At 45.9% G+C, this 12,408-nt stretch overlaps 1 protein-coding gene across 1 annotated transcript in view; it reads right to left on the bottom strand.

The window, feature by feature from the left end:
* Positions 1-12,408, bottom strand: part of LOC112245614 (regulatory-associated protein of mTOR-like) — a 184,045-nt gene that overhangs the window by 74,002 nt on the left and 97,635 nt on the right. Inside the window, 1 exon segment of the mRNA XM_042302607.1 lies at positions 4,810-4,869. Coding sequence (XP_042158541.1) covers positions 4,810-4,869 — 60 coding nt within the window.

Genomic DNA, 12,408 nt, shown 5'->3' with positions numbered 1-12,408 from the left:
GGGCCTGTTCAGGAGGTTGCAACATTATAGCGTTCAGAAATCTTTTTTTTTTAAACAGTAACCATTTTAGAGACAGCCACCAAAACTAGCTGTGTTTAAAGTTCCAGACAGAGGTAAATGAGAAGGTCCAATAAATTAGTGTTGTGACAGGTTCTTATGAGACCCAACAGAACTGGCCTGTCAGTCCGGTCTAAAAACCTTCTGTCACACTGAAAGGGGTATTTCTGCCATTGCAGCACATTGGAAACCACACATGTGAAGGTGTTGGGTGATTCTGTAGGAACGGCTACACTACATGATGAATTAGCGCTTCTGTTGCTGCACTGATCTCCAGTACTTAACGGGTGAAGTCCAACTGTGAGGTGATTTTGAACTAGTTAAGGGCGCTGTACTGCAGCTCCAGTACAGCTCTGAAAAACCAGAGCTTTGAGTGGTGTACAGAGCTTTGGCCTGCATCTGGGTCAGATCTGAACGTCGTCACTTAAACACACTCTGAAGGGAAGCCTTTCCCAGCACAAACTTTTTTGTTGTTGTTTTTGTTGTTGTTGAATTTTAGCCCCTTTTCTCCCCAATTTCGTGGTATCCAATTGTTAGTAGCTACTATCTTGTCTCATCGCTACAACTCCCGTACGGGCTCGGGAGAGACGAAGGTTGAAAGTCATGCGTCCTCCGATACACAACCCAACCAAGCCGCACTGCTTCTTAACACAGCGCGAATCCAACCCGGAACCAATGTGTCGGAGCAAACACCGTGCACCTGGCAACCTAGTAAATCATGTGTGCGTCGCCCCACGGCCCATGTGGGGCGACACGCCCCATGTGTGCGTCGCCCCAATTGTGCGTCGCCCCACGGACCTCACGGTCGCAGCCGGTTACGAAAGAGCCTGGGCGCGAACCCAGAGTCTCTGGTGGCACAGCTGGAGCTGCAGTACAGCGCCCTTAACCACTGCGCCACCCGGGAGGCCCTACCCAGCACGAACTTTGACCCAAACTGATTACACTGGGTCGGCTGGTGTCCAATTCTCTTGAGGCGATACCGAACGAGTCCACTGCGGAATACAGTCTACACATTCAGTTGAGACGAAGATTCCCAAAAACATCCTCACACTTGCAAAGCTCTCAAACACAACCTGCATTTTGATTTCTTTTGGGTCTGTATCAAGTCGGAATGCCGTCACTTTAAAACACTAGGAAGGTAGCTCCGTTTCCAGAGGGGAGCCTTTTCCCAGCACGACCTCAACCTCTGACGCAAACCCACGATAAGACTGACGCTCGTATGAGCCTCCTGACGTGCCTTTACATGTCTTCTCGCCGCAGCCCTCACTCCAGTCCAGTGAGAGATGTAAGGAGGGAGGGAGAGGTGCCAAAGCTGTCAAAACCGGCCCGTGATGTACTGATATGGCAGAAGGAGAATAGAGAGGAGAGAGGAGAGAGAGAGAGAGAGAGAGAGAGAGAGAGAGAGAGAGAGAGAGAGAGAGAGAGAGAGAGAGAGAGAGAGAGAGAGAAGCGTAGTAAGAGAGTGAGATCTCGCTCTGATTGTTAGTTGAAAGGTTCGCTCTTCCACCTGGTTATTTCTCAAGCAGTTTTTATCCTCCAGAGGCATCTCCAAACGTCAGAGAGAGAGAGGAAGAGAAGAGAACGCTACAGAGAAGGTGGGAAGAGAGCGAGAGTTAGACATGATGCCAAAGGGAGAGAGAGAGAGATAGTGAGCATGAGAGAAGGACCTTATCCACCTGAAGAGTGAGAGACTTCTTGTATCCTCTCCTTTGGAACAGAGGATTGTTTGAAAGAGGAATAGGCTGTGGTTCGGCAGAGGTACCTGAGGAGTTATGGGGCACAGGGGAGGCAACTCTGGGGTTTGGATCCAATCCTAAACCCACTTCCAGTCTTGGAGAGGGGCAGAGTAGGCAGAGAGAGGAGTGAAACGTGACTATCTGGGAGGTGTAGAGTAGGCAGAGAGGAGTGAGACGTGACTATCTGGGGTGTGTAGAGTAGGCAGAGAGGAGTGAGACGTGACTATCTGGAGAGGGGCAGAGTAGGCAGAGAGAAGAGTGAAACGTGACTATCTGCGTCACACTGGAAAGAGTTCTAGATGAACTTTGAGCCCCGACGTGCACACACTCACGTGCACACACACACGTTCAGTGAGTGTGCACCATGACACCCTCAGCCTCTACTAGCCCTAAGCCAAACACACTAATTAACCTCTAGAGGACTAGACTCGTGTGTGTGTGTGTGTGTCACCCTCAGCCTCTACTAGCCCTAAGCCAAACACACTAATTAACCTCTAGAGGACTAGACTCGTGTGTGTGTGTGTGTGTCCATTTTGGCCTGGTTAACACTGAGGGAATCATGGCTATGTGCTGACTGAGTCACAATTAGCTGGAGGCAAAGTCATGTGTGCGTTTACACGTCAGCATGTGTGTTGAGGGAAAGCGAGATCGTCTGAGTCAGACAAAGACTAGGCAAGAGGGCCAAATCTAAAGTATAGAAAAGTTTGTATCTGTCTTGTTTTCCTGTTATGTGAGCGTGTGAACGTAGTCTGTCATGTTTTCCTGTTATGTGAGCGTGTGAACGTAGTCTCTCTGTCTTGTTTTCCTGTTATGTGAGCGTGTGAACGTAGTCTCTCTGTCTTGTTTTCCTGTTATGTGAGCGTGTGAACGTAGTCTCTCTGTCTTGTTTTCCTGTTATGTGAGCGTGTGAACGTAGTCTGTTGTTTTCCTGTTATGTGAGCGTGTGAACGTAGTCTCTCTGTCTTGTTTTCCTGTTATGTGAGCGTGTGAACGTAGTCTGTTGTTTTCCTGTTATGTGAGCGTGTGAACGTAGTCTCTCTGTCTTGTTTTCCTGTTATGTGAGCGTGTGAACGTAGTCTGTTGTTTTCCTGTTATGTGAGCGTGTGAACGTAGTCTCTCTGTCTTGTTTTCCTGTTATGTGAGCGTGTGAACGTAGTCTGTTTTTTTCCTGTTATGTGAGCGTGTGAACGTAGTCTCTCTGTCTTGTTTTCCTGTTATGTGAGCGTGTGAACGTAGTCTGTTGTTTTCCTGTTATGTGAGCGTGTGAACGTAGTCTCTCTGTCTTGTTTTCCTGTTATGTGAGCGTGTGAACGTAGTCTGTTGTTTTCCTGTTATGTGAGCGTGTGAACGTAGTCTCTCTGTCTTGTTTTCCTGTTATGTGAGCGTGTGAACGTAGTCTCTCTGTCTTGTTTTCCTGTTATGTGAGCGTGTGAACGTAGTCTCTCTGTCTTGTTTTCCTGTTATGTGAGCGTGTGAACGTAGTCTCTGTCTTGTTTTCCTGTTATGTGAGCGTGTGAACGTAGTCTCTGTCTTGTTTTCCTGTTATGTGAGCGTGTGAACGTAGTCTCTGTCTTGTTTTCCTGTTATGTGAGCGTGTGAACGTAGTCTGTCTTGTTTTCCTGTTATGTGAGCGTGTGAACGTAGTCTCTGTCTTGTTTTCCCTGTTATGTGAGCGTGTGAACGTAGTCGTCTTGTTTTCCTGTTAGTCTGTTTTCCTGTTATGTGAGCGTGTGAACGTAGTCTGTTGTTTTCCTGTTATGTGAGCGTGTGAACGTAGTCTGTTGTTTTCCTGTTATGTGAGCGTGTGAACGTAGTCTCTCTGTCTTGTTTTCCTGTTATGTGAGCGTGTGAACGTAGTCTCTGTCTTGTTTTCCTGTTATGTGAGCGTGTGAACGTAGTCTCTCTGTCTTGTTTTCCTGTTATGTGAGCGTGTGAACGTAGTCTCTCTGTCTTGTTTTCCTGTTATGTGAGCGTGTGAACGTAGTCTGTCTTGTTTTCCTGTTATGTGAGCGTGTGAACGTAGTCTCTGTCTTGTTTTCCTGTTATGTGAGCGTGTGAACGTAGTCTGTTTTTTCCTGTTATGTGAGCGTGTGAACGTAGTCTGTTGTTTTTTTCCTGTTATGTGAGCGTGTGAACGTAGTCTCTGTCTTGTTTTCCTGTTATGTGAGCGTGTGAACGTAGTCTCTCTGTCTTGTTTTCCTGTTATGTGAGCGTGTTTTCCTGAACGTAGTCTCTCTGTCTTGTTTTCCTGTTATGTGAGCGTGTGAACGTAGTCTCTCTGTCTTGTTTTCCTGTTATGTGAGCGTGTGAACGTAGTCTCTGTCTTGTTTTCCTGTTATGTGAGCGTGTGAACGTAGTCTGTCTTTTTCCTGTTATGTGAGCGTGTGAACGTAGTCTGTCTGTTTTCCTGTTATGTGAGCGTGTGAACGTAGTCTGTTGTTTTCCTGTTATGTGAGCGTGAGCGTGTGAACGTAGTCTCTCTGTCTTGTTTTCCTGTTATGTGAACGTAGTCTCTCTGTCTTGTTTTCCTGTTATGTGAGCGTGTGAACGTAGTCTCTCTGTCTTGTTTTCCTGTTATGTGAGCGTGTGAACGTAGTCTGTTGTTTTCCTGTTATGTGAGCGTAGTCTGTTGTTTTCCTGTTATGTGAGCGTGTGAACGTAGTCTGTTGTTTTCCTGTTATGTGAGCGTAGTCTGTTGTTTTCCTGTTATGTGAGCGTGTGAACGTAGTCTCTCTGTGTAGTTGGGGTAGAGAGAGCTCTAGGGGCTGTAAGCTGCCTTATGTTCTCAAAACGAGTGGAATTGCATCTGTACGTCCTTTTATCTGGCATATTTGTATCACTCACAACAAGAACATACTCAAATCCATCCATAAAAAAAACAACAGATCTTTACAAAAGAAATAGTAGGGCTTTAAATTGGTCCAAACTACACTACTCGCTGAAAGAACAAAAGAAAAGCAATATAAAGTAAAGAAAGCAGAAATGAAAGCGGGAGAGTTACCACAGCAGTACTTACTTCTCAATGAGGTCCAACGTCACTCCTGGCACCAGCTTGGCACTTTTCTGCATGCAAAACCTGGGGGCACAAACAGAGATCCAGTCCAATCAGGGCAGCAAGAAAGCAAACAAAAGTGCTATAAAAATGTTTCATCTGTAAACCACTGAACGTTTGCAGACAGTATGTGTGGAAGCACTGCTGTGTCAACCACAAAGAAACATGTTTGTTTTCACAGTGAATTTTGTTTTTGCTGTCACAAAAACAATAAGTTTAAGGTCAATAAGGTCAGGTCACAAAGGGATACACGCAGGGTACATCCAGGTCTATTTGGACCGCACTGTGACTCCCACAGTGAAGAGGGTATTATCGTGCTTGGACAGGCCCGGCTGGTAGCAGGTCCAGTGCGTTCCCAGCAGGGTGATGTTTAAAAGGTAGAGGAGAGGCAAGGCACGATATAGCACTGCTGAGGCAGCAAATATAGCAGCTGGGTTGAGATCTCAGATAGGGCTTAGTCATTATTATCAAGGGGAACACAGGTGTGGGGATTGTGTGTGTGGGGTGTGTGTGTGTGTGTATTCTGTGAGCGTGCACTCGGGCGCGCATGCGTTACACAAATCCAATGCTTGAATTATGCAGAACCTCACCACCAGCTGTCCAGCACACGTATTCTCATCTGGACATTCAAGCATGTACCCAGACAAAGTCCAAACTAACACTGTGTAATAACTCCCCACAACAAACCTCAGGTGGCCATTACATTTAGATCTCCCACTGTGTTTGTTGTGGTAATGAACTTTTAGGACAGAGGTCAAAGTGGCACACGAGAGTCTTCTCAAACAGGACATGGAACATGAATAGAGACAAGGCCATGTAGACAGAATGAGAGATAGAGAAGCAGGAGGAGACTTTGATCCACAGCCAAAACAAACAGAGAAGAGATGGAGAAGGGTGTCAGAGGACATACTGTACTAGAGAGAGAAGTGGAGCAGAGAGAACTTGTGGAGTGGTACTGGGGATCCATGTGACTGTCTGTGCATAAGTGCTTGGGAGAGAGAGAGAACGAGGAAGTGTGTGTGTGGGGTCTTGTGTGCGCGACGGCTACCTCTCGGTGGGATCACAAACTAGGTCGTAGAGGGAGAGCGGAGCTTCTCTGTTGGTCCCCTTGGAGCCGACTGTCTGCTACAGCTCATTACATCCCCCAATCAGTCCTCCCCAGACTCCCTCTGTCTCCATCAGGAAAATAACCTCACACTCAACGTCAACAAAACTAAGGAGATGATTGTGGACTTCAGGAAACAGCAGAGGGAACACCCCCCTATCCACATCGATGGAACAGTAGTGGAAAGCAAGTTTTAAGTTCCTCGGCATACACATCACAGACAAACTGAATTGGTCCACTCACACAGACAGCATCGTGAAGAAGGCGCAGCAGCGCCTCTTCAACCTCAGGAGGCTGAAGAAATTCGGCTTGTCACCAAAAGCACTCACAAACTTCTACAGATGCACAATCGAGAGCATCCTGGCGGGCTGTATCACCGCCTGGTACGGCAACTGCTCCGCCCACAATCGTAAGGCTCCCCAGAGGGTAGTGAGGTCTGCACAACGCATCACCGGGGGCAAACTACCTGCCCTCCAGGACACCTACACCACCCGATGTTACAGGAAGGCCATAAAGATCATCAAGGACAACAACCACCCGAGCCACTGCCTGTTCACCCCGCTATCATCCAGAAGGCGAGGTCAGTACAGGTGCATCAAAGCTGGGACCGAGAGACTGAAAAACAGCTTCTATCTCAAGGCCATCAGACTGTTAAACAGCCACCACTAACATTGAGTGGCTGCTGCCAACACACTGACACTGACTCAACTCCAGCCACTTTAATGATGTAAAATGATGTAAAATATATCACTAGCCACTTTAAACAATGCTACCTTATATGTTACATACCCTACATTATTCATCTCATATGCATACGTATATACTGTACTCTATATCATCTACTGCATCCTTATGTAATACATGTATCACTAGCCACTTTAACTATGCCACTGTTTACATACTCATCTCATATGTATATACTGTACTCGATACCATCTACTGTATCTTGCCTATGCTGCTCTGTACCATCACTCATTCATATACAGTGCCTTGCGAAAGTATTCGGCCCCCTTGAACTTTGCGACCTTTTGCCACATTTCAGGCTTCAAACAAAGATATAAAACTATTTTTTTGTGAAGAATCAACAACAAGTGGGACACAATCATGAAGTGGAACGACATTTATTGGATATTTCAAACTTTTTTAACAAATCAAAAACTGAAAAATTGGGCGTGCAAAATTATTCAGCCCCTTTACTTTCAGTGCAGCAAACTCTCTCCAGATGTTCAGTGAGGATCTCTGAATGATCCAATGTTGACCTAAATGACTAATGATGATAAATACAATCCACCTGTGTGTAATCAAGTCTCCGTATAAATGCACCTGCACTGTGATAGTCTCAGAGGTCCGTTAAAAGCGCAGAGAGCATCATGAAGAACAAGGAACACACCAGGCAGGTCCGAGATACTGTTTTGAAGAAGTTTAAAGCCGGATTTGGATACAAAAAGATTTCCCAAGCTTTAAACATCCCAAGGAGCACTGTGCAAGCGATAATATTGAAATGGAAGGCGTATCAGACCACTGCAAATCTACCAAGACCTGGCCGTAGCTCTAAACTTTCAGCTCATACAAGGAGAAGACTGATCAGAGATGCAGCCAAGAGGCCCATGATCACTCTGGATGAACTGCAGAGATCTACAGCTGAGGTGGGAGACTCTGTCCATAGGACAACAATCAGTCGTATATTGCACAAATCTGGCCTTTATGGAAGAATGGCAAGAAGAAAGCAATTTCTTAAAGATATCCATAAAAAGTGTCATTTAAAGTTTGCCACAAGCCACCTGGGAGACACACCAAACATGTGGAAGAAGGTGCTCTGGTCAGATGAAACCAAAATTGAACTTTTTGGCAACAATGCAAAACGTTATGTTTGGCGTAAAAGCAACACAGCTCATCACCCTGAACACACCATCCCCACTGTCAAACATGGTGGTGGCAGCATCATGGTTTGGGCCTGCTTTTCTTCAGCAGGGACAGGGAAGATGGTTAAAATTGATGGCAAGATGGATGGAGCCAAATACAGGACCATTCTGGAAGAAAACCTGATGGAGTCTGCAAAAGACCTGAGACTGGGACGGAGATTTGTCTTCCAACAAGACAATGATCCAAAACATAAAGCAAAATCTACAATGGAATGGTTCAAAAATAAACATATCCAGGTGTTAGAATGGCCAAGTCAAAGTCCAGACCTGAATCCAATCGAGAATCTGTGGAAAGAACTGAAAACTGCTGTTCACAAATGCTCTCCATCCAACCTCACTGAGCTCGAGCTGTTTTACAAGGAGGAATGGGAAAAAATGTCAGTCTCTCGATGTGCAAACCTGATAGAGACATACCCCAAGCGACTTACAGCTGTAATCGCAGCAAAAGGTGGCGCTACAAAGTATTAACTTAAGGGGGCTGAATAATTTTGCACGCCCAATTTTCCAGTTTTTGATTTGTTAAAAAAGTTTGAAATATCCAATAAATGTCGTTCCACTTCATGATTGTGTCCCACTTGTTGTTGATTCTTCACAAAAAAATACAGTTTTATATCTTTATGTTTGAAGCCTGAAATGTGGCAAAAGGTCGCAAAGTTCAAGGGGGCCGAATACTTTCGCAAGGCACTGTATCTTTATGTACATATTCTTTATCCCCTTACACTGTGTATAAGACAGTAGTTTTGGAATTGTTAGTTAGATTACTTGTTGGTTATTACTGCATTGTCGGAACCAGAAGCACAAGCATTTCGCTACACTCGCATTAACATCTGCTAACCATGTGTATGTGACAAATAAAATTTGATTTGATTTGATTCTTTCCCTCTATGCGGCTCTCTCCTTCAATTCCAATCTCTGTCCTTCGGTCTCTCTTGCTCCCTCTCCCCTATCATTCTAAATGTGCATGTCTCCCAACTCCCTCAGTCTGCCCTCCACTCCCCCTCTCCATTTGACACGTTTCCCAACCCCAAGTCCTCATCGTGTACCAAGTTTCCAATTCTCTATATCCCCCTATTTTTTGGCTCTCCTTCACTGTCTGCTTCCCTTCTCCTGTCCTTTTCTCCTTCTATCCTCTAATTCCTTTCTCTTCCGTCTCCCCGCTCCATCCTTCCTCTCTTCCGTCTCCCCGCTCCATCCTTCCTCTCTTCCGTCTCCCCGCTCCATCCTTCCTCTCTTCCGTCTCCCCGCTCCATCCTTCCTCTCTTCCGTCTCCCCGCTCCATCCTTCCTCTCTTCCGTCTCCCCGCTCCATCCTTCCTCCTTCCGTCTCCCCGCTCCATCCTTCCTCTCTTCCGTCTCCCCGCTCCATCCTTCCTCTCTTCCGTCTCCCCGTCTCCCCCGCTCCATCCTTCCTCTCTTCCGTCTCCCCGCTCCATCCTTCCTCCGTCTCCCCCTCCATCCTTCCTCTCTTCCGCTCCCCCGCTCCATCCTTCCTCTCTTCCGTCTCCCCGCTCCATCCTTCCTCTCTTCCGTCTCCCCGCTCCATCCTTCCTCTCTTCCGTCTCCCCGCTCCATCCTTCCTCTCTTCCGTCTCCCCGCTCCATCCTTCCTCTCTTCCGTCTCCCCGCTCCATCCTTCCTGTCTCCCGCTCCATCCTTCCTGTCTCCCCGCTCCATCCTTCCTGTCTCCCCGCTCCATCCTTCCTGTCTCCCCGCTCCATCCTTCCTGTCTCCCCGCTCCATCCTTCCTGTCTCCCCGCTCCATCCTTCCTGTCTCCCCGCTCCATCCTTCCTGTCTCCCCGCTCCATCCTTCCTGTCTCCCCGCTCCATCCTTCCTGTCTCCCCGCTCCATCCTTCCTGTCTCCCCGCTCCATCCTTCCTGTCTCCCCGCTCCATCCTTCCTGTCTCCCCGCTCCATCCTTCCTGTCTCCCCGCTCCATCCTTCCTCTGTCTCCCCGCTCCATCCTTCCTCTCTTCCGTCTCCCCGCTCCATCCTTTCTCTCTTCCGTCTCTCCACTCCATCCTTCCTGTCTCTCCGCTCCATCCTTTCTCTCTTCCGTCTCTCCGCTCCATCCTTTCCCTCTTCTTTCTCCCCGCTCCATCCTTTCTCTTGCTCTCCCTCGTCGATACACTGACATTAGCAGCAATAATGAACAAAACACTAATTAGCTGACGGTTGGCTCCTTGCTATTGCGGTATATTATACTGCTAAAATAAAGGAAACCCCAACATAAAGTGTCTTAATAGGGCATTGGGCCACCACGAGTCAGAACAGCTTCAATGCACCGTGGCATAGATTCTACACGTTTCTGCAACTTTCAGAGGGATGCATGCAACACCATTCTTTCACAAAAAAATTGATAATTTGGTGTTTTGTTGATGGTGGTGGAAAGCGCAGTCTCAAGCGCCACTCCAGAATCTCACATTAGTGTTCAATTGGGTTGAGATCTGGTGACACCCTTTAAACCCCCTACGCTCCTTTAAGACGCCTCTTTCAAAGTCACTGATATCTCTTCTAGCCAAAATAATGGGCAACTGGGCATTTTTATACATGACCCTAAGAATGATGACATGTTAATTGCTTAATTAACGCAGGAATTCCATCTGTGTGGAAGCCTGCTTTTAATGTACTTATATCCCTCATTTACTCAAGTGTTTCCTTTATTTTGTCATTTACCTGTATATAATGTTCTGCTCTGCTGCCCTAAGCTGTGGATTCCTCTTAATGTTTGAGATCTACACTATTAGAAGCTAAGTGGTTATTCAGACAGAGAAACAGTCACAGTAGGTTCAGAGCTTACGTCTCAAGGATGTTCAAGGCATAACCTATCTTCATTCATTTCTATGGTTCGAGGGCAGAGCCGTATATGTATATTAATGGATCTGGTTCAAGGCGCTTGGGTTGGAAAAAAATATATGTAATTTCAAAAGGTCTATGCATTGCTATAGAACTTATAAAACGCAGAGATGTATTCAGAACGGCGATGTGTTTTAGCACAGGGCCTTCAAGGTAGTCTGAGGCAGTTAAAGTATTCTGATGTATTATGAGGTTTTATGGGGTAAAACTTCTTCCTGTGCCCATTACATTCCTGTTTAGGTGTGTTGAAACAACGTGGAATGTACAATAGTACCAAAGGGAAATAGAACATGAGGTTAACTTCTCTAGGGTAGGGGGCAGCATTTGGAATTTTGGATGAAAAGCGTGCCCAAATTAAACTGTCTTCTACTCAGGCCCAGAAGATAGGATATGCATATAATTGGTAGATTTGGATAGAAAACACTCAAGTTTCCAAATCTGTTAAAATAGTGTCTGAATATAACAGAATTGATTTGGCAGGCGAAAACCTGAGAAAAATCCATTCAGGAAGTATCATTTGTTGAACTAAACTGAGGTTTTTGGATATAAAGAGATTATCGAACAAAGGGAACATTTATAGAATAAATGAATGTCTTCTGTGTGCAACCATATGAAGATCTTTCAAGGTAAGTGATTAATTTTCTCTCTATTTCTGACTTGTGTAACTCTTCTACTTGGCTGGTTACTGTTTGTAATGATTTGTCTGCTGGGCAATGTTCTCAAATAATCGTGAGGTATGCTTTCGCCGTAAAGCATTTTTGAAATCTGACACCGTGGTTGGAATCACAAGAAGTTAGTCTTTAAACCTATGTAAAATAGTTGCATCTTTCCTGATTTATTATAATGAGTATTTCTGATTTGACACTCTGCAATCTTTGCAATCTCACTGGATGTTGGCCAGGTGGGACACTAGCGTTGTGGCCACGCTCCAGCGATCGTACAGGAAGTGTGTTACACCATCCTCACATGTTTCCTCCTTCCCCCTATAGGCTAAGGAGATGTGAGAACCGAGAGAATGAGCTGTTTTAGCTTTAAACATTGGTGTGTGTCATGGGATATCTTGGCAAACGAAAGGAATCTAAGACAGGATAATGCAACTCCGTGCTGATGCATTTTCATTCAGAATTTATCAGCGTTTTGCCTCTTGAAGGTGTACCATCATGCAAAGCATCATAGATAATGAGAAGATACTTGAGGTTACTGGAAAGGCTGTCCCAAGTTTTCAAGAGGGAAGCCAAGGTCTCACGTGCACACACACACATTTTTGTGCTTTCTTTTTCTGTTATTTGTGTGTGTGACTGAGTATGTCAGTGTGTGCTTGGTGAGAGTGAGACCTTAGCTAAAACACACACACAATGCCCAGGGGGTGTTGTTGGCATGAGTAGAGTGTGCGGAAGCACCAAAGTTCCAGGATATTGAGGCAGTCACCTGTCCAGGTGTTGGCAGCAGAACAGGAGTCCTGATTAAAGATTCAGGAATATGGTGCTTCTCAGCTCCTCACAGTCACACGAGGCTGGCTCCTAACTATCTGATACGCATGCTGAGTCCCACAAGAATCACTATCCTAATTTCCTTTCCTTATTTAACCCTCTTCTCCCCTTCTTTCCAAGCTCATCAAATATTTCTTCTCCTCTCTCCTTTCCCTTTTTTTTTTATCCCCTCTTGTTCCATCCTTTCCTCTCT

Source organism: Oncorhynchus tshawytscha, linkage group LG02 (assembly GCF_018296145.1).
Source record: "Oncorhynchus tshawytscha isolate Ot180627B linkage group LG02, Otsh_v2.0, whole genome shotgun sequence".
Taxonomy (NCBI): Eukaryota; Metazoa; Chordata; class Actinopteri; order Salmoniformes; family Salmonidae; genus Oncorhynchus; species Oncorhynchus tshawytscha.
This window is presented reverse-complemented; position numbering and strand designations above follow the sequence as displayed.